Raw genomic sequence first — 23,391 nt, forward strand, 5'->3', positions numbered from 1 at the left:
CGCGTCAGGCTCTGGGCTGATGGCTCGGAGCCTGGAGCCTGTTTCCGATTCTGTGTCTCCCTCTCTTTCTGCCCCTCCCCCGTTCATGCTCTGTCTCTCTCTGTCCCAAAAATAAATAAAAAACGTTGAAAAAAAAATTTAAAAAAAAAACAAAAAAAACAATCCCAGGAAAAACCCAACTACTAATAGCCTACTATTGACCAGAAACCTTATCAATAACATAAATTGATAACAAAAAAAGTTGATTCACACATATTTTGTATGTTTTATATATTATTTACCATATTCTTACAATAAGGTAAGATAGAGGAAAGAAAATAGTACGAAAACCATGAGAAAAGAGAAAATATATTTACCATACTGTATTGTAAAAACTCTGCATTGTAGTGGATCCACATAGTTCAAACCAATACTGTTCAAGGGTCAACTGTATTATCTTATTTTAAGAAATTGCCACAGCTCCCCCATCCTTAAGTAACCACCACTCTTATCAGTTAACAGCCACCAATACTGAGGCAAGCCCCTCCACCAGCAAAAAAAAAAAAAATTATGACTTGTTAAAAGCTCAGAAGATGGTTAGCCTTTTTTTAGCAATCACGTAGTTTTTGATTAAGGTATATGCATAGTTTTTTTTGACATATTGCTGTTGCACGCTTAACAGACTACCTTATGGTATAAAAATAACTTTTATATGCATTGAGAAGCAAAAGAATTCCTTTGAATCACTTAACTACAATATTTGCTTTATTGTGGTGGTCTGAAGGCGCCTGGTGGCTCAGTTGGTTGAGTGTCTGACTCTTGATTTGGTTGAGTGTCTGACTCTTGAGCTCACAGTTCGTGAGATTGAGCCCATGTCAGGCTCTGTGCTGACAGTGTGGAGCCTGCTTGGGATTCTCTATCTCTGCCCCTCCCTCATTCGCACTCACACATCTGTGCTTGCTCGCTCTCAAAATAAATAAACAAACATTTATATAAAAAAATATTGTGGTGGTCTGGAACCAAACCTGCAATATCTCTGAAGCATGCCTGTATTGGGTAAAGAAGTCAATATTGGTGCCTGTGTTTACAGTGATGTTCAGTGAATGGATTTTACCTCTGAATTTTTCAGTTAGTAGATGATTCCTGGTCCAGAAATCAAGAGAATTATACTTTAGTCTAGAATTTGCTACCAAGTAGATGTGTGAACATGAGAAAAATGTTTTTTTTCATGTTTCCAGGTGGTCTTAGTTTTGGTAAAGGAAGTGATTTCAGTAGAGCAGGGTAGGGGGTATTATTTAGTGTTTTCAAACCGGGACCTTTTTGTTATAGAGTATCTGCACATTTTGCTTCAGAAAACACTGGCCTAGAGAATCCTGCTCTAATATTCTGTGATTACTGCATAAGTGGACATTTTACAAACACAGGCGCTTCAGAGAACTACCTGCCCAGAGCAACTAAGAAAATTACTCTTTTCTTTTTTTAAGAATTTGTTTTTAATTATTTTTGAGAGAGAGGGAGAGCACAAGTGGAGGAGGGGCAGAGAGAGAAAGGGAAAGAATCCCAAACAGACTCCATGCTGTCAATGCAGAGCTCGATATGGGGCTTAATCCCACGACCTGATCCCATGACCTGAGCCAAGACCCAGAGTTAGACGCTTAGCCTAGTAAACCACTGATGCACCCTAGAATTTATTATTTTCTAAGTAGAACATTTATATTAAGCAGTAAAACGGAAAGAAATCTGTGAGTTTTTCATTGTGAATAAATAGATGGGATTATCTTCTCTTTCAGACTTTGGTTTGAGCTTTCATATATGCTGTTTGTGTTTCATAACATGAAGTACGTTGTTCTTAAGTGAGGTTTTGGATCGACACTAAAAGAACATAAGAACTTAATTCTAACAAATTCACATTATTGTATGAGAATGACCAGAACTTTTAAGATTTGATGTGAACAAATTTATAAATTTTTTGTTGGTAATTAGACGTCCAGTTAATTTGCTTGCTAAGTATATAAACATTATGTATGTTATAGGTAGAATATATATAAACATTATGTATGTTAAGGATAGAATGCCTTAAAAGTACTGTCTTACAGGTCTTGCGTCTATAAGAACGATCAAGCTGCAAAAGATAATCCAAGTAAAAGTCTTCAGGAGGAAGAGCCATGTCCAAGATTTGCCCATCAGCTTGTATATGATGAGTTACATAAGGTACCCTAACTGCATCGGCCTGTAAACTTTCCAAGACTTATAATCTGAAAGAATCCCAAAATAGGTTTCTTACTATTTTTAAGTGTATTTGAATAAAAAGTTATAATACATAGCAGATATCCATAGAATATGTAGCAGACATTCAATATCATTTCTCTCTAAACCCCTTAATAGAATAAACACTTTCCATAGTCCAAAATTCCTGGCACTTATTCTGTTTGCTTTGTAGCTGCATAGATCAGATTCCTAGTATAACCTATTATTTCTGCACTACGAATACCCAAGTAAAAGATGTACAGTTTTTAGCATTAGGATACCTTGTCCCATGATATGAAAAAGTATATGTAACTTCTGACTTTAGATTTTCCCATTGTGTACGAAGTCTTTCTTTTTTCCCCTATGAGTTATGTGTCTTTTCAATTGGCCTCATGAAAACAGTCTTGCATTCTGAAGTTTTAGAGTCACTAAATGTTCAGAGTGGTTTCTTTAAACTATGTCTCCCTTAAACTTTACATGTAGTTCAGTGAATGTTTTCAAAATTTCAGGAACTGCTTTAACACTTTGTATAAGTACAGAATATCACTAAAATTATAATAGTGAAATCATTATTGTATTCCTTTTTCATTTCCTTTTTTTGGTATTGAATAATATAATATTTTAAAAAGTATCACCAATTATATACATCATTTAATATTTGGTAGTAAGCCTAAAAAAATTAAGATGCCTGGAGCCTGTTTCCGATTCTGTGTCTCCCTCTCTCTCTGCCCCTCCCCCGTTCATGCTCTGTCTCTCTCTGTCCCAAAAATAAATAAAAAACGTTGAAAAAAAATTTTTTTAAAAATTAAGATGCTAAAATTTAAAAAGTTTCTAGTTACTCTTGACCTTCAGTGATTCAACATGTGTGTCAGAGTTTTATTAAACCTCTTGTTTGTTATTATGACCAGCACTTGTTTAAATTAATAATCCCCATATTTATTGCCTAAATAAACTCTGTATCTTGGATTAGCTTCTTACTGTCATTGCTTTTGCTTCAGGTCTTCCATTGTCAGTATAATTGTGGTAATACAACTCATTTTAACATAAAATGCAGAGTATTTAAGGAAGTAGCCATAGGATTTTAAAGTAAAATGGGAACAAGAAAAATCAAAAGAAACATTTGGTAGAAATGCAGTAATGTTTTACTACTGTTACACACGGCTACCAAAGTGAAGAAATTTTATTAGGACTTCCGTAGCTTCTTGAGTATGCTTGCATCTTAAAATGTGGCTTGTTTTGTTTATTATAGGTTCACTATTTATTTGGTGGGAATCCAGGAAAATCTTGCTCCCCAAAGATGAGATTAGATGACTTCTGGTCACTGAAGTTATGTAGGCCTTCAAAAGATTACTTACTGAGGCACTGCAAGTACCTGATAAGAAAACACAGGTATAAAAATAATTCACTGAAAACTTTTATTTAACATTATCAGCTACTGTTGGTATTACCTAAATTTTGAAGATATGACTTTGTCTCCGGAAATTTAGTAATATGACAGTGTACGTACTGTGAAGATCATGAGTTTTATAACTACCCTGTTGTTTTCCTTATTTTTGCTTTCCTCTTTCAAAGGAAGATACAAAGTGAAAATACGTACTGATGCTAAAATTTTCTAAATATAGAACAAGGAAATTTTGAAAGTGTTAAATGGAAGAAATTTCCATGAAGGTGATGAGCCTAACCTTCCAGTAACTACTCACGGCCTAATCACTACATGTCACATCAGTTCTAGATTCTTGCTGTATGCCTGGCCTGTTGATAGCTTTCTTAACAGTGGATGTGATGGTATGGTTGACTAAATGGTATCTAATCTGGTGTTTCACAATACAACTTCAAATATGATTGTGATTTTACATCAATTATCTTTGCCATTTAATTGTAAAATCATGTCAGCAAACATTTTCATATATATCTCCTGGTCATGTTTGCTTTTTAGTAGTGAGTGATAAGCTACTGAAAAATGTAGAAAAGCATGTGTGTCCTTTTGGTTATTGATAGTGTTCTGTGGTAATAAAAATTTATAGTTTGGAAAGAGTTTAGACTTTGATGATAATAGCTACTGTTTATTGAGCAATTTTTGTGTGCTAGATCTTGTATATTATTCCTATAATAAGGTAATTGAATAAGTTCTGTTATTATCACTATTTTGCAAAAGAAAAAATGAGGTGTTTTTAAATGGGTTATATAATTCATCTAGGATCACTCAGCCATAAGTGACACAGCCAGGTTGTGATCCTGACTATTGTAACTCCAGAGTTCATCACCTTACTGCCACTGTGACTACCACACATGCATACACAGATGTCTTTGTGTATACTTATATACACAGACACGTTCAGATGTCTGTTATATATAATGTATTTATGTTTTGTATAGAATATAAGCAGGCATAAGTTATTAGACTGTTTTCCTTTATCATATCATGTTTACTTACTGTTCCTTTCTCTGCTTTCCCAAGTTGTGCTTGAGAGGAAAATTAGTAACAGAAGCTAGGTATTCTGTTACTTTGGCATTGCTGTGAATAAATAGTGTATTTCCTATAGAATCTACAGGAGAAAGGGTCTGAATCTTCACATTGGCTGGATGACAAGAGATAAATTCTGTTTTATTAATAAGATTTAATGAGGCACTGTCAACTAATGTTTACATTGCTAAAATATTATTCCTTAATAGTTTACTTAATGTTAAAGTTAAGTTTTTATAAGGATGAGACAAATTTGGGGAAATTTTAGTGTTCTTTTTCTACTACATATATAACAACTGGTAATTGGAATATTAAGTTAAGCTCTTTTTAAAAGATTTCCTGACCAAAAGCCCATTAGAAATTAAAGGAGATTTTTTTTTTAATGTTTATTTTTGAGAGAGAGAGAGAAAGAGAGAGGTGTGAGCTAGTGGGGAGAGGCAGAGAGAGAGGGAGACAGAGGACATGAAGCAGGTCATCAGTTCTACCAATACACTGACAGCAGAGAGCCTGATGTGGGACTCGAACTCATGAGCTGCAAGCTCATGACCTGAGCCAAAGTCAGACACTTAACCAACTAAGCCACCCAGGTGCCCCTAGATTAAAGGAGATTTTTTAGTACTATATGTAAAGAATTGGAACTCACTTTATAACCACTTTCCTCTGGCTTTTAATTGAAAAAAATTAATGCATGGTTAATTTAAAAAAAGAAAAGTCCTCTTACCCTTCAAAATAATTGAATCATCATCCCATTATTGAGGAAAAAACAACTTACTGTTTTGTAAGTTTTATATTTGCACACGTAGATTCTTGTTTTGTTTAGCTGGAAAACAGGAATCATATTGCTTTGAATCTGATTTCTCTTAATGAATGATATATTACAAATATCACCATCTTAATACAAATTATGATTATAATGACTGCAATAGTGTTCTATTTTATGTGTAATTTACTTAACTAGTCTACTTGGATGAAATATTTAGATTATTTCCTGCTTATTTACTATTGTAAGTAATACTGTATTTAATATTTTTATATTCTTCCATCTGTACCCCTATCTAAAAATTCTGTAGGATATTGGTAGAATTGATGAATTATCAGTTGCCCTCCAGAAAGTTAATTTTCATTCCTTCCAGAAATAAGTAGGGTTATTCATTTTCTCACAGCCAAGCCATTTTAAGAAGTATTCTTATTTTTTTAATCTTTGACAGTTGTTTTTCTCTTTTGAAAATATATCAGTTGGGGGCGCCTGGGTGGCTCAGTCTGTTGAGCGTCCGACTCTTGATTTTGGCTCAGGTCATGATCTCACAGTTTGTAGGTTCTAGCCCCATGTCAGTCTCTGTACTAACAATGTGGAGCCTGCTTGGGATTCTCTTTCTCCCTCTCTCTCTGCCCCTCCCCAACTCATGCTCTCTATCAAAATAAATAAACATTAAAAAAAAAAAAAGAATGTATCCGTGGACAGACTAAATGACAATTTGTGGGAATCTGAAATATTACATATTATGGCATGTTTTAAATTTTAATAAAGCACAAACATCATTGTTAGTGGCTTTTGCTGCTAAAAAGGCATAAAAGTAAGGAATGCAAGTGGATAATGAATAAAAGAATAACTGGTAACAAATCATTTAAAACTTTAAATATAGGATAAAAGACTCAAATTTTCTGAATATTAAAATGGTTCATAAATAGTAACTGAAGCTGAGAAGCAGCAAGTTTGTGTGACTGAACAAAGAGGCAGCCTTTGAAATTTTCTACATGGGAAAAGGAGTATGCTAGCCCATCTCAGAAGGAAACCAGAAAAGCCAGAAAAGGAGCATTTAAGAATATTTAAAGACCCCCCCCATCCATTTATATAGATTATTTTCAATTAGAATAGTAATAGTAGCATAAAAATGTGGAGCACAGTATTCTTTTTTTCTGATTGTGAGACTTTTTGACATTAGTGCTGCGAGCTAATGTCTTATATTGGAAAAAGTACTAGACCTGAACCTTGGATTGATCTTCAAGCCTTGTAACTTAATCTTTCTGGAGATCACTTTGCTCATGTATAAAATGACCAAAGCATTCACCTAAGGGTCTTTATACACATCAGTGAAACTTTATTTATTTAAGAAAGTTAACTGAGCGCTTACAGTGTGGTAGACATCGTCCTAGGCTCTGTGGATATGTCAGTGAAGAAAACAAACAAAAATTCCTGCCCCACGTTTCTATTTTAGGAAGGAAGACCGGTAATAAACATAATAAATTTATGTTAATAAGTATAATGAACTAAAACAGGTTAAGAACTATTTTGTACAGATGATTTTTAAATAAGAATATTAGGATAGACCTCACTGCAAAGGTGACATTTGACTAGTGACCTGAAGAACAGGAGAGAATGAATCATGTAGATATTTGAGAAGAAGAGTATTCCAGATAGGTAATAGACAAGCCTCTAGGGTTAAAAATATGCCTGGATTATTTGAGGAATAAATTGAGGAAGACAGTGTGGTGGAAGTAGAATGAGTAGGGCGATTGTGGGAGGAGATGAGGTCAGAGTGATAAGAAGGGGACAGGTGGTGAAGAGTCTTTGGCTTTTACCCTGAATGAAAGGAAAAGCATTGAAAGATTTTATGTAGAGGAATAATAACACACTCAGTCTTCTTGTAATAAAACCATTCTGGGTTTTCTTCCAAAAGAACTGAGTAAAAGGTTGTGGCTGTTTTCACTCAGATGAGGAATTCTTCAGAAACAACAGGTTCGTGTGTTGGGAAAGATGAGTTCAGTTTAGTGCACTTTAGGTTTTAGAGATCATCTGTTAGCATTTGGAGGAAAGGCATGGGCCGATTATTACCTTTATGAGTCATCAACAAGGAAAAGGAGTTTGCTTCAAGAGCGTGAGAAGAGTAGAGAGATGTCAGGCCTTCTCTGAAGACCATCACCATTTGAGGGAAGGTGGAGGAAGAGACACTCCATAAAAGAGATCAAGAAGGCCCAGTAAGATTCTGGATAAGCTTTGAAGATTGCACCAACAGAATATCTTGATGGATTGAACATGGGTAGGAGAGGAGAGCAGTCAGGGAGCAGCTAGGGCATCTTGAGAATCTTGTCTGCTACTAATTTCAACATACAATAAAAGTCCCATTTTATTTTATTTTATTTTATTTTATTTTATTTTATTTTATTTTATTTTATTTTATTTTATATTTATTTTATATTTGTTATTGTTTTAAGATTTTATCTTTACGTAATCTCTACCCCCAGTGTGGGGCTTCAATTCACAACCCTGAGATCAAGAATCACATGCTCTATCGACTGAGTCAGCCAGGCACTCCTGTTTTAGATACTTGAAAAAAACATAGACCACTTTTTATACCAACTCTTAGATGAATTCAGGAGCTTGAGGAACACTGATACATTGCAGGCAGAATAAACAAAAGTTGTTTTATATGAATTGAGTAGAGCATGAAAATTACCTTTTTAATTTAAATTCCATATTAGATACCTAGTATTTCATTATATGAAACCTTACCCTATACTACTGGGCTAGCTTGTTTATTTCTGGTGTTTTTATGGAAAACATTTATGTATTCTGTTAAGTTAAAACATAAATTTAGAGGGAGAGAAGTATATTGTATGCCAAGAAATCTGTCTTTATTCTTACTGGTACTGCACAATACAGTAAATAAAATGCCACTATTATTTTTTCTTGTAACGTTCAACTTTCCAAATTTGTCGATGATTTGGGGGTAGAAAGGAGCAAAAGAAAAACTTTTTTATAGGATTAATTCCTGTTCCTTTCAGTACAGGGCCCAGTTGTTGGCCTAAATAGAATTCTAGATCGCAGACATAAGTCCAATGATAAGTTTTTGCAGGCTAAAGAAAGCTTAGAAAAAAGATGAGTGAAAACATACCTTCCGGGAAAATGGGTTTCTTGACTGGATTTAATAGGATGGTAGGCACGTTGGTTAGGTTATTTCAGGTAGCAAAGGATAAAGACATTCTTAGGATCCCTCACTAGAAGAGAAGTTATTATGAGAATATCCAGAGAATTAAGGCATTCCCTCAGCATTTGGACAGTGAGGCCTAATGGAGAATCGTTTAGCGTCTTAGAACAATTCTAGTGAGGAGCCACTATAATAGCTTTCCTTGTAACTCAGCCTCTTGTCTTTCTGCTTCTTTCCACGAGCCACTATAATAGCTTTCCTTGTAACTCAGCCTCTTGTCTTTCTGCTTCTTTCCACCTACTTCTCCTGTTCTGCTGATTATTACAGTCTCTGCTTTCCCTAACCTCCTAGCATCCATCCATCCATGCATGGATGGATGGATGGATGGATGGGTGGATGGAAGGAGGAAGGAAGGAAGGAAGGAAGGAAGGAAGGAAGGAAGGAAGGAAGGAAGGAAGGAATCAATCGATAGATGTAGCTTCAGTAAATAAATAGGTAGATAGGAAAAAAGGAAGGCAAAGAGGGGTAGGAAGGGAAGGAATCTACCTACCATGTCGTGCCTTCTGTTTACTGACTTGTGTGTTTTGTGTGCCTTTTGTGTCCTTGTGTATCTCACGTTCAGATTCTTTAAGAGAGTACCTTCTTAGAGAGGGCTCCCTGGAGATAGTATCCCTACTGGGAATAATCCTGCCAGGACACTTTATAAACTGATCAAGCTTGAGAGGATTGCTTTCGTCTCAGGTGCAAAACTGGTCTAAACCATTTTGGACAAGATGGTAGAGTAACATGACCTCTGCCCAAGGAGCTCTCTCATCCGAGGGCTTAAAGGCTAACTGACAATCATGACACTTATCCGATACAATACAGCTGTAATATTTTGCTAGTCTTTGCCCTGCTTGAAATACAGGTATTCTATCACTGAGATTAACTCTTAAAGACAGGAAATTATTGATGCCATCAGCCTGAACACCATTGTGAAAGTCTCATTATTTTCCTCACCCAAATGAAATTGTCTTCTCTACTTATTCTCTATACAATATTTTGAAAAACATCCTAACTTATTAGTTATTAATAAATCCATATATAATTATAACAATGGGATAGTATCTTATTTAAATAGATAAATAGTCCCAAGCAGACTTTTATTCTTTTGTAGAACTAACGCATTGTTGGGGCGCCTGGGTGGCGCAGTCGGTTAAGCATCTGACTTCAGCCAGGTCACGATCTCGCGGTCCGTGAGTTCGAGCCCCGCGTCAGGCTCTGGGCTGATGGCTCAGAGCCTGGAGCCTGTTTCCGATTCTGTGTCTCCCTCTCTCTCTGCCCCTCCCCCGTTCATGCTCTGTCTCTCTCTGTCCCAAAAATAAATAAACGTTGAAAAAAAAATTAAAAAAAAAAAAAGAACTAATGCATTGTTTCTTTTTTAGCTCTTATATTGGCCAAGTTCGTTGTCTGAACCTCAGTTTCTTATCTGTTTTTTAAAAAATGATAATAAAATATCGTCATCGTAACGGGGATAAATGAACTAATATATGTAAAATACTTGATACATTATCTAGCATATAACAAATACTTGATAAGTGGTTGCTACAATTGTTATTGTTATTGACTGAGACAGGAAATAATCTTGTTAAAAATATTTGAGCAATTTAAAAAATATATATATATTCAATCAGTGTCCATGATACTCGTGAAAAGAAAGTATACTCATGTCTGTTTCTGACCTGTTAAGGACCTCTAATGGAATGTATATTGCACAAATCTAATCGAGTATTTTTATTTTATCTCTACTTGTTTCTCATGAAACATATTTGGCTCTTTTGCAGTTTTGTTATGTAAAATATTTGACACGTTCACTATGTTTTGTAGTTGATTTAATCTTAGCTTGTAGTTTTAAGAAGAGGGTAGGAGGTACTCCTACCCAGTCTCTCGCTCCACAGCTGCCAGTGACCTCCTGGCATCACCATGACATCTCCAGGAACTCCACAGCTGTGCTGTCTCCATGGCAGTATTCTTACTTCTGGATTCCCAAACACAGGGTGTTTTGTTTTTTTTTTTTTTTTTGATATCTACAGTGACTCCTTAGACACAATATTCTACTCCAGGTCTGAATGACATTTCTGATGTTTTCCCATAACTCCAGACAATTATTGTTCTTGTTTACATTTTCTAGGTTTGAAGAAAAGGCCCAAATGGATCCCCTTAGTGCTCTGAAATATTTACAAAACGATCTTTATATAACTGTGGATCATTCAGACCCAGAAGAGACAAAAGAGGTAAAAGTGATAATAAACTTCAGAAAGTGAGCATTAAAAGAAAAAAAGTCTTTCTAACTCTTACTTGCTGATTTTGCTCTTAGATGTTTAAAGGAAAATGGGGAAAATGGGATGACACTAATAATTTTTAAAATGGCATAGAGCAGGGGGTACCTGGATGGCTCAGTCGGTTGGGTCTCTGACTCTTGATTTCAGCTCAGGTCATGGCCTTTCAGTTTGTGGGTTCGAGCCTGCGTCAGGCTCCACACTGACAGCATGGGGCCTGCTTGGCGTGCACGCTCTCTCTCTCTCTCTTTCTCTCTCTCTCTCTCTGCCCCTCCCCTGCTTATGCACACGTGCACATGCACACTCGCTCGCTCGTGCGCTCTCTCTCTCTCTCTCTCTCTCTCTCTCCGTCTCTGAAAAAAAATAATAAAGTGGCACAGAGCAGATGAAATAAAAATTGAAAAGGCTTACTTTCATGTGATAACAAAAGGTTCAGGTCACACAAAAAGCCCTTGATCCATTCAGAAAAGGACTCTCAGGTTTAAAATTTTAATTTAGACTTTAGTTTTGTGTGTTGGGAAGCAAATAGAAATTTTTGCTTTCATAGTCCCATGCTTCTTTCACTTAAGGATTACATGCCTCAGTTTGAGTCTTTTTTTTTTTTTTTTTTTTTTTTTTAAGAGAGAGAGAGAGTGTGTGAGCAGGGGAAAGGGGCAGAGAGGGAGAGAATCACACACGGGACTTGATCCCATGACCCTGGGATCATGACTTGAACCAAAATCAGAAGTCAGATGCTCAACCGACTGAGCCTCCCGCATGTCCCTGAACTTTTCTGTTGGTACTCCAAAATCCCTTAAGAGAAGAAAGAAAACTCTCCTCTTTTGTAGGGACAAAGTGAAGAGAGGTTGGTAGGAGTTAGAATCCCTTCTACCTTGATGTCATAGCAGGATAGTTGGACTACATTCTACTGACTTCATTAGGAGTCCCTAACTTTGAGAATTAATAGCAGGTCATTACTTTTCAGGGATTTGTTGTGGTGGTGGTGGTTACCTAATATGGGAGGGAAGGAGAAGATTTAATATTTTTAGGGGTAATCTGTACCCCCAGTGTGGGGAATATTTGCTTATCTGTGGTGTGTGAATATACCTGCAGTGAATTTCATAGTCATAGCTGGTCTTCCTACTAACTTCTGAGATTCTTTTGTCACTTTAACTTTTGCCAAGCATCCTTGTTCATAGTTCATCTTGCAACATCTGAACTGCAATCCATTTTACCTTCTACTCACAGAATTGGTGCTGACAATATCTAGTTCTGTCCTTTCCATCTACTTCCCTGTTATCTGTTGTTTCACTTTGGCTTTGTAATAGCAACATCAGGCAGTGCTTTTCTTTGTTCCCCAGTAACACAGGCTTCTGATTTAATGTCAAATCACTTTCAGGTACCAGGTTCATTGTACTTTCAAGCAGTAGGACCTGTGTGTCCTTGGCACCAAAACAAAGAGCTTCTCTTTCATAGTTGCTCTTACTTAGTATTGGTTGTAACCCTTCCCTAGGTGGAGAATCAGCAGAACACAATTTAGGACCATCTGAAGGGGGACAGTTAATTGTCTTCCTTGTGTCTTCAATCAATTCATGATACTATTTGAAATGGGGAATTATCCCCAAGTAGCAGAATATGTTTGGTTTAATCTGTTATGGCTTATAACTGAACATAGTTGTAAAGAGCCCATTAATGTGCATTGTATTAGACCAGGCATTTGAACGTTATAAATAAATTTCCTTGTGTTTTCTCCGTAGTTATTCTGACATGGCTGTTACCAGGAACATTCATTTTTCTCTTATTTTTTGTTTTGGTTTGTTTTGTTTTCTCTTATTTTTTAAAACCAAGCCAGAACAGAGGCTCCTGGGTGGCTCAATGAGTTAAGCATCCGACTTCAGCTCAGGTCAGGATCTCACGGTTTGTGAGTTTTAGCCGTGAGTCCGGTTCTGCACTGACATTGCAAAACCTGCTTGGGATTTTCTCTCTGCCCCTCCCCGCCCCCGTTTCTCTTTCTCTCTCAAAAAAAACCCAACGACTTAAAAACTTAAAACAAAATATTGCAAAGTAAATAAATTCAATTGTGCCAGCTGCAAGTAGGCCAAAGAGAACAGTTCGTTCTTAAAGCTAAGCTAATGGGAAAAGCCAGGACAGGGAGGTATCTTGAGTTCAAATTGAGCCATTTTTTTAAATTTTGGTGGCAGGTTTCTCTTTTTATCGCTTCCTCAGTAGTTTCAAATTATGATTTTGTATGCCACAGACTTCCATTCCATTTCTTTTTTTAAAAAAAAAAATTTTTTTTAACGTTTTATTTATTTTTGAGACAGGGAGAGACAGAGCATGAACAGGGGAGGGTCAGAGAGAGGGAGACACAGAATCTGAAACAGGCTCCAGGCTCTGAGCTGTCAGCACAGAGCCCGATGCGGGGCTTGAACTCACGGACCTCGAGATCATGACCTGAGCCGAAGTCGGCCGCTCAACCGACTGAGCCACCCAGGCGCCCCCCCATTCCATTTCTTAATAGCTGTATCTGTTAAGCGTTGTTTAGCCCTAGTTGAAGTTAGTTAAAATGGTGCTGTGCACATGTGTGTCAGCATCTGAATCACTTCTAAACTTTTTCAAAACAATACCCTCACCCTAAGATGCTCTGTCTGCTCTTATGTAACAGAAAACTGAAAACACTCCTGACATTGAGAATTACTGGTCTGTGAGATTATTTTGTTTTAAAATGTGTGAATGGATTTTGTTTTGGTAAAAGAAATCTCTTGGTGACAGTTCTAGGATATATACTCACAGTATTTGTTAGTAAGGCATAGAGATCTTCACTCTCCTTATAACATACTGTTCCACTTATCAAAAACAGACCTTACTGCTGTTTTCTGTAGTAACCTGTTTTTGTTCTCTGTGTATTAAATGATTGTATCAGCAACTAAAAGTGGTTCTCTTTTGGGGGGCACCTATTATGATGATGATCATCATTGTGCCTATATTGGAATGATGGTGGATTACCAGCTATATACCAAATAATGATTCTTTGCTTTCCTTCAGTCTCCAGAACATGGATTCTAAATTGGCAATGAGGTCCTGATAAACCTAATGAAAATGATATAATTTTCTAGAAAAGGCCCAAGAGAAGGTTGCCTAAATTATTTCTGCCATTTTCAGAAGATTCTATAATAGAGAAGGAATGAGAAAAACAAGTTTTCAGCCAGTATTACACATTTTGTATTAATTATATTTCTACTGAGCTTCCAAAGTACTGGTGTCATTCATTTAACCGATGTGTATTAAGTCCTTACAACATGCCAGGCATTCTTCTAGGCACAAGAGGTACATTAGTGAACCAAGCAAAATACCTTCCTGGGTGGTAATTACTACCACTGAGGAAAGACAATAAACTATTATATAGCAAATTGTAAAGTACAGTTTATAAAGTATATAAGTTATATAGTACATTGGAAATAGGTATAATGAGAAAATTAAAAAGAGATAAAAAGGGTAAATAAAGGGAGATCAGAGTTAGAAGGGGTGAGAATTGGGCAGTTGCAGTATTAAGTAGGATGATCATAACAGGCCTCATTTAGAAATGAGCTGCACACAAACACTTGAAGGGTGTGAGGGAGTCTAAGCAGCTAATTTGGGGAAGATAATTCCTAGCAAAGGGAGGGCTAGAACAAGGACCTGAGGGTGGGAACATTCTGGCTTTGTGTAGAACAGCAAGGAGGCCACTGTGGCTAGAGCAGAGGTGAAAATGTTCAGAGGAGTCAGAGACGAGGTCGGAGAGGTAAGAGCAGGGATTGGGAAATCATATGGTGAATGACTTCTTAAGTCACTGTTAGGACTTTGGTTTTCACTGTGAATGAATAAGGAGCCAGTTAAGGAGTGATAAGATCTGCTTTATGTCTTACCTAAGATCACTAAGATCTAAGATTATTCTGACTGCTGTATTGAGAATAGACTAAAGGAGAATAAGAATGGAGGCAGAGAGACCTATAAGGGAGACCACAGAAATTCTAAGGAAGGCATTATTGTAGCTCAGACCCAGTAGCAGCAGTAGAAATAGTGAGAAGTAGAGTAGATCAGATTCTCAGTAGATGTTAACGGTGGAATCACCAGTGGGAATGCAAACTCTGGTGCAGCCACTGTGAAAAACAGTGTAGAGTTTCCTCAGAAAGTTAAAAGTAGAACTACCCTATGATCCAGCATTTGCACTACTAGATATTTACCCAAAGAATACAAAAATGCTAATTTAAAGGGATACATGCATGCACTTTGATATTTATAGCAGCATTATCTATAATAGGCAAATTATGGAAACAGCCCATGTGTGCATCGATTGATTGTGTGTGTGTGTGTGTGTGTGTGTACACGTATACACAGTGGAATATTATCAGCCATAAAAAAGAACGAAATCTTGCCATTTGCAATGACATGGACAGATCTAGAGAATATTATGCTAAATGGATAAGTCAGAGAAAGACAAATACCATATGATTTTATTCAATGTGTGGAATTTAAGAAACAAAACAAGTGAGCAAAGGGGGAGAAAAAGGAGAGGCAAACCAAGAAACAGACTCTCTCTTTTTTTTTAAGTAATCTCTGCACCCAACATGGGGTTCAAACCCATAACCCAGAGATCAGGAGTCACATCCTCTACCACCTGAATCAGCCAGGTGCCCCAAAAGACTCTTAACTATAGAAAACAAACTAACGGTTACCAGAAAGGAGGTGGGCGAGAGTGGGTTAAGTCAATGTGTATTAAGTCCTTAATGTATTAATTATGGAGATGAAGGAATGCTCTTGAGATGAACACGGTGATGTATGGAAGTGTTGAATCACGATGCTGTACACTTGAAACCAATATTACACTGTATGTTAACTGAAAATTAAAAACTTTTTTAAAAAGTAGAACCAACAGAATTTTATCATCCGACTGGATGTAGTGTTTGAAAAAAATGACGCCAAAGTTACTAGCCTTAGTGGATGGAGTTACTATCAACTGAAATGAGAAGGCTGTGGGTCATCCCAGTTCGGGGTGCTCGGTGGGGACTCCTGACTGGGACCAGGAGTATAATGTTGGATATATCTTCAGTTTGAGATGCTTGTGGAACAGCCAGCCTTATACATGGAGGTGATACTTAGATATTCAGGTTTGGCTTTATTCAGATTATATAGTATCACTTGATACCTATTAAAATCCTAGGTCAGTACATACCAGTTCCACAAAATCAGGTTGTTTAAATAATAGTTTTCTCCCTATCCTTCCACATGGAGAACCAGTAATGTTTATCTTTCACCTTAGATGTCAGAAAAGAGGAGCAAATTAACCCTAAAATAAGTAGAAGATCGGAAAATAATGAACTAGAAAACAAATAATAGAAAAAAATGTTTTAAGTGAAAAGTTGGTTCTTGGAAAAGGTGAATAAAATAGCCAAACTTAGGAAGAAAAAAAATAGTGAAAATATAAGTTGTCAATGTTATTACAGACCCTATATATATTAAAAGAGAATAAGGAGATATTATGAACTAGAACAAATTCAACTTGCTGGAATGGACAAATTCCTTGGAAGGCACAACAAAACAGACACAAGAAGAATTAGAAAATATTAAGGAGCTCCATATCAGTTACAGACATAGATTGAATTTGTAATTAAAAACTTTGGGGGGGCACTTGAGTGGCTCAGTCAGTTAAGCATCCGACTCTTGATTTAAGCTCAGGTCATGATCTTATGGTTTAATGTAAAGGATAAATTCCAGTGAGTTGAGTTCCAGCCCCACACTGGGCTCTGCTCACAGCATGGAGCCTGCTTGCAATTCTTTTTCCCTGAACCTTCTGCCCCTTCCTCTCTCTCTTTCTCTTTCTCTCTCTTAAAATAAATAAGCTTAAAAAACAAACAAACAAAATACAACTTTCAGAGCACCTAGTCATGATCCTGGGACCCTGGGATAGAGCCCCACATTGGGCTCTGTGCTGAACAGGGAGCCTGCTTAAGATTCCCCCCTCCCCCTCCCTCACTCCTTCCCTCTCCCCCACTCAGTCCCTCTTCCGCTTGCTGTCTCACCCACACTCTCTCTAAAATAAAAAAATAAAACACTTTCAAAGTGTTTTTTGAAAGAAAAGAAAACTGGACTCTTGATGGCTATCTCACTAAATTCAGGAATGAAGGAAGTAAAAATAGCAACTCTTCATAGACTCTAAGAAAGGAGAGGAAGACAGAACACTCTCTACATCCTGTTATGAAGCACCTTGACTGATATTAAAAACCCAACCAAAATACTACAGGCAAAGAAAACTATAAACCTCTTGTGTTATTATAAAGCTATAATACCTCTTGTGAATGGAGATGCAAAATTCTTAACAAAATTTTATCTAATTCAGCAATATATAAAAAGGTTAATGCATAATGACTAAGTGAGAGTATATTCTAGGAATATAAAGTCTGTTTAACATTTGAAAATCAGTCGTTCACCACACTGATAGAATGAAGGAGAAGAACCTTAGATCATCTCAATAAGTGGAGAATAAGCATTTGACAAAATTTAAAACCCATTTATGAAAAAAAAAAAACCTAGCAGACAAGGAATGAAAAGAACCTTCCTAAATCTCATAAAGGGCATCTATGAAGCTCTCACTCCTAATTATAAAACTCTTTCCCTGAAGATTAAGACAAGGAAAGGATGCCTGTTATCAACAGACATCCTCTACTCAGCATTGTACCAGAAGTTATAGCTAGTGCAATCAGGTAAGAAAAAGGAATAAGCAGTGTATGGATTGGAAAGGGAAAAGCAGAATTGTGTGTATAGATCACATTATTGTGTATATGGAAAACCCTGTGCAGTTCGCAAAACAATATGCTAAAATAAGTGAATTTAGCAAGGTTACAGAATACAAGGTCAATAGGGGGGAAAAGTGATTATTATTTTTTTTTAACGTTTTATTTATTTTTGAGACAGGGAGAGACAGAGCATGAACAGGGGAGGGTCAGAGAGAGGGAGACACAGAATCTGAAACAGGCTCCAGGCTCTGAGCTGTCAGCACAGAGCCCGATGCGGGGCTCGAACTCACGGACCGTGAGATCATGACCTGAGCCGAAGTTGGCTGCTTAACCGACTGAGCCACCAGGCGCCCCAAAAAGTGATTTTTATATTAGCAATGAACAATTACAAAATAAGAATTTTTCAGGGTGCCTGGGTGGCTCAGTCAGTTGAGCGTCCAGCTTCGGCTCAGGTCATGATCTCACAGTTTGTGGGTTCAAGCCCCGCATCAGGCTCTGTGCTGACAGCTTAGAACCTGGAGCCTGCTTCGGATACTGTGTCTCCCTCTCTCTCTGCACCTCCCCCGTTCATTCTCTGTCTCTCTCTCTCATTCAAAAATAAACAAAAACAGGGGCGCCTGGGTGGCTCAGTCGGTTAAGCGTCTGACTTCAGCTCAGGTCACAATCTCACGGTCCATGAGTTTGAGCCCCACGTCAGGCTCTGGGCTTATGGCTCAGAGCCTGGAGCCTGCTTCCGATTCTGTGTCTCCCTCTCTCTCTGACCCTCCCCCGTTCATGCTCTGTCTCTCTCTGTCTCAAAAATCTCTGTCTCAAAAATAAATAAAGGTTAAAAAAAAATTTTTTTTAATAAAAACATTTTTTTAAATGTTTTTTTTAATAAAAAAAAAGAAGAAGAAGGAGAAAATAAGAATTTTAGGGATGCCTGAGTGGCTCAGTCAGTTAAGCGTCTGAATTTGGTTCAGGTCATGATCTCACGGTTTGTGGGTTCGAGCCCCGTGTTGGACTCTGTGCTGACAGATCAGAGCCTGGAACCTGCTCGGATTCTGTGTCTCTCCTCTCTGTCTGATCCTCCCTGCTTGTGCTCTTATCTCTCAAAAATAAATAAACATTAAATTTTAAAAAAAAAGATGGACCTAAATATAAAACCTAAAACAATAAAGCTTCAAGAAGAAAACATCTTCACAACCTTGGTGTAGGCAGAAATTTCATGGACATGACACAAAGGCACTAACCCTAAAAGTAAAAAGACTGCTAAGTTGGATTTCATCAGAAGTAAAATTTCATTAGAAGACTTTAGAAAAATGGACAAGCCACAGACTAATATTTGCAGTAGATATATCTGACAGAGGACTAATACCCAGAATTTTTTTTAATTTACATTCAAATTAGTTAGCATATAGTGCAACAATGATTTCAGGAGTAGATTCCTTAATGCCCTTTACCCATTTAGCCTATCCCCCCCCCCCCAACCCCTCCAGTAACCCTCTGTTCTCCATATTTAGGAGTCTCTTATGTTTTGTCCCCCTCCCTATTTTTTATTATTTTTGCTTCCCTTCCTTTGTTTTCATCTATATGGAGTCTATATACACTCCATTGTGTATATATATATATATATATATATATATATATATATACCACATCTTCTTTATCCATTCGTCCATCGATGGACATTTGGGCTCTTTCCATACTTTGGCTATTGTTGATAGTGCTGCTATAAACATGGGGGTGCATGTGTCCCTTCGAAACAGCACACCTGTATCCCATGGATAAATGCCTAGTAGTGCAATTGCTGGGTCGTAGGGTAGTTCTATTTTCAACTTTTTGAGGAACCTCCATACTGGTTTCCAGAGTGGCTGCACCAGCTTGCATTCTCACCAGCAGTGCAAAAGAGATCCTTTCTCCGCATCCTCGCCAATATCTGTTGTTGCCTGAGTTGTTAATGTTAGCCATTCTGACAGGTGTGAGGTGGTATCTCATTGTGGGTTTGATTTGTATTTCCCTGATGATGAGTGATATTTTTTTCATGTGTGTGTTAGCCATCTGGATGCCTTCCTTGGAAAAGTGTCTATTCGTGTCTTTTGCCCATTTCTTCACTGGATTATTTGGGTTTTTTTGGTTGTTGAGTTTGATAAGTTCTTTATAGATTTTGGATACTAACCCTTTATCTGATATGTCATTTGCAAATATCTTCTCTCATTCCATCAGTTGCCTTTTAGTTTTGCTGATTGTTTCCTTCACCGTGCAGAAGCTTTTTATTTTGATGAGGTCCCAATAGTTCATTTTTGCTTTTGTTTTCCTTGCCTCTGGAGACATGTTGAGTAAGAAGTTGCTGCAGCCAAGATCAAAGAGGTTTTTGCCTGCTTTCTTCTCAAGGATTTTGATGGCTTCCTGTCTTACATTTAGGTCTTTCATCCATTTTGAGTTTATTTTTGGGTATGGTGTAAGAAAATGGTCCAGGTTCGTTTTTCTGCATATCTCTGTCCAGTTTTCCCGGCACCACTTGCTAAAGAGACTGTCTTTATTCCATTGGCAGAATATTTTCTAAGAGTGGGGAATTTTTTTTTTTAATTTTTTTAACGTTTATTTATTGAGAGAGACAGAGCGTGAACTGGGGGAGGGGCAGAGAGAGAAGGAGACAGAATCCGAAGCAGGCTCTAGGCTATCACCTGTCAGCAAAGAGCCTAATGCGGGGCTCAAACTCACGAACCATGAGATCATGATCTGAGCCAAAGTCCGGCGCTTAACCAACTGAACCACCCAGGCACACCCCACCCCAAGAATATTTAAAAAAACAAAACAAGAACACTTCCCATGTATCTTAAATTCTTCCTTTTGTTCCCTTTTTTCCTAACTCTTGCTTAAATAATTACTTCTGGAATACTTGTCCAGTCTCTGCCCTTCAAAAGGTCATAAGTCAGAGCTTACAAATATTGACGTGATTGATACCTGAAATTTTAAAGACTGGAAGCACATCTTGAGGAATCAGTGATATCAACCACTCAGATCTTACAAAGTGCTAAGTAATTCCATTGAGATTCTATTCATTGGTCTACTCCTTCCTTTAACTTACCTATTTTCCAGCCATCCTCATTCAAGATAAAGATGAAGAGTTCTCCCAAGTTAAAGTAAATATAGTAGTTCTTATAAACTTTCTCAATTTCAGTTGACCCGTTATTTGTTAATAAGTACATATATACTTTAATAAATTTTAAAAATACAGTAATTCCAAGACTTGGTCCAGTATTTTGGAAAGCAGTCTGGTAGAAAAATCAGTATATTCTTGGGGCACCTCAGTGGCTCATTTAGTTAAGTGTCCAGCTCCTGATTACAGCTCAGGTCATGAAATCACAGTTTGTGAGTTTGAGCCCCACATCATCAAACTCTGCACTGACAGCTTGGAGCCTCCTTGGGATTCTGTGTCTCCCTCTTTGCCCCTCCCCCGCTCATGCATGCTCACGCGCTGCGCTCGCTCTCTCTCAAAAAAAAAAAAATGTCTAAAGAAAAGAAAAATCTGGGGGGTGCCTGGGTGGCTCAGTCAGTTGAGCATCCAACTTCGGCTCAGGTCATGATCTCACGGTCCATGAGTTCAAGCCCCGCATCAGGCTCTGTGCTGACAGCTCAGAGCCTGGAGCCTGCTTCAGATTCTGTGTCTCCCTCTCTCTCTGACCCTCCCCCGTTCATGCTCTGTCTGTCTCTGTCTTAAAAATAAATAAACATTTAAATTTTTTTTTTTTTTTTTTTTTTAAGAAGAAAAATCTGGGTAGCTCAGTCAGTTGAGCATCCGACTTTGGTTCAGGTCATGATCTCGTGGTTCGTGAGTTCAAGCCCCATTTAGGGCTCTGTGCTATCAGCTCAGAGCCTGGAGCCTGCTTCAGATTCTGTGTGTGTCTCTCTCTCTCTCTGCCCCTCCCCTGCTTGCGCTGTCTCTCTCTGCCTCTCAAAAACAAATGAACGTTAAAAAATAATAATAAAAAGAAAAATCAGCATATTTTTTTAAATGTAGTGTCCTTGCTACTATTTAGTGAACAGACTTCTGCAGCACATGTGCAGAGACCTACGGTGGCTAATAAATGGTCAAACTGACACGTAGTTTTTCTCTAATATGCTTAGCCAGCTAATTTGCTTCTATTTTTTTCTTTTACAGTTTCAGCTCCTAGCTTCTGCTCTATTCAAATCTGGTTCAGATTTTACAGCTCTAGGTGAGTATTCCAGCCTAGTTTATCTAGCTTACATGCCCTACCATTTTGGGGATTGGATTTTGGTTTCTTTTAAGTGAAACATCAGGCGAGATGTTCATCTAAACAAAACAAGTTTCAAGGTAGCCTGCAAAATTTCTAATAACCTGCTACAGAGTTATTTTCCAAGCATCAGTCACCAGTTCATGGGTCAGTTTGCAGTTCCTGTTACACCAATTGCTGGGTTCTTATGCAAACACATGGCAGTAGAAGCCAAAATAAATTAACTCGTATAGCATGGTTTTGAAATGTAGGTGTACTACTCATACACTTAACTACTAGATGACACTTCTTGGTGGGATGATTTTTCCTCTCAGTTTATTCTTTGTGGAATCAACAGATTGGTGACGGGTAGGCAGTGAAAAAATCATTTTGAGATCAGAGAAAATGCATTATCTCTTCCCTGAAAATGCCAAATTTTATATGCTGTTATTTTAATTGTTTAAGATAAACTCTACTTGAAACTCCAGTGTTTTCTCAGACACTCCAGATATGGGCATCAGTCTCCATTTAGGAGTACTCTCATTTAGTATCAATGGATTATTAACGTAACTAGACTGTAGTGAAGTGGGGAATCTTACAGAATCCAGCAGAAATCAGGTGAATTTTCAAGAATCTTTTTGTTAGGATACATCATTATGATAGCTTTATGTTTTCAACAAGACTGTAGGCTTTTGAAGTATGGGAATTTCCAGCCCCCCTCTTGGCATTACAAAATACAGTCACATGGTAAATGCTTATTAATTCCATTCATGCCACTGCTGTTATAATTTGCCTTAGAGCTGAACAGTAGTATTGAGATTTTCCAGTATATGAAATACAGATACTAGTCTTTATCTCTAGCATAGGATAGCAATTTAATTTCTTCATCATCCTTCTGTCTCCTAAAGGTGAGCTATACCTCAAAGGAACAGAACATATATAATTCTGGTGTTTTTCAGTGGGATGGGAAAGAATAGCAATTTTCCTTGGGGTCTTGCCCTTTCTTATTCCATAACCAGTAATCGAGGCTTCTCCACTGATAGAGGCACCTCTAGTCCTGAGTTCTAATTCCGGAACACATAGGATTCCACAGGGTAGGACTGAGCACACTTTGCTATAAAACATAGGTTCTCTGAAAATTTAGATAATTGTTTAGCACTATTCCATACAAATATTTTGAGGCTAACAGAGAGCTTAATCCTGTGATGAAGAACTTAAGTATAAGCATTATTTTAGAAGGTCCATACCCTTGTGAATTTCATCATTTGAGACAGATTTAGTGATACATGAATTAGGAACCTGGCACATAGATATTGTTTGAATGAACATGTGCCTTGTTATGCATGGATACCACAGCCCAGGGCCATTATTTCTATTTTATTGGTGGGCAGCACTAAAATGTCTCTGGCTGACTTATATTTAGCCTTTAGAACAAAAATGTCTTGGCAGTCATTTAAATATGTTAGGTTGGTGTCAGCAAATATTTTA

General features: G+C 37.4%; 1 protein-coding gene across 3 annotated transcripts in view; it reads left to right on the forward strand.

Annotated features, from left to right (window-relative positions):
• The window catches only part of MKLN1 (muskelin 1), a 194,390-nt gene that overhangs the window by 154,960 nt on the left and 16,039 nt on the right, over positions 1-23,391 (forward strand). For all 3 annotated transcript variants that reach the window (XM_047851006.1, XM_047851005.1, XM_047851007.1), the window contains 4 exons: positions 2,076-2,190; positions 3,476-3,615; positions 10,787-10,889; positions 21,831-21,885. In XM_047851006.1, coding sequence (XP_047706962.1) covers positions 2,076-2,190; positions 3,476-3,615; positions 10,787-10,889; positions 21,831-21,885 — 413 coding nt within the window. The remainder of the gene's footprint in view (positions 1-2,075; positions 2,191-3,475; positions 3,616-10,786; positions 10,890-21,830; positions 21,886-23,391) is intronic.

The sequence above is a fragment of the Prionailurus viverrinus genome, chromosome A2 (assembly GCF_022837055.1).
Source record: "Prionailurus viverrinus isolate Anna chromosome A2, UM_Priviv_1.0, whole genome shotgun sequence".
NCBI classification, from domain to species: Eukaryota; Metazoa; Chordata; class Mammalia; order Carnivora; family Felidae; genus Prionailurus; species Prionailurus viverrinus.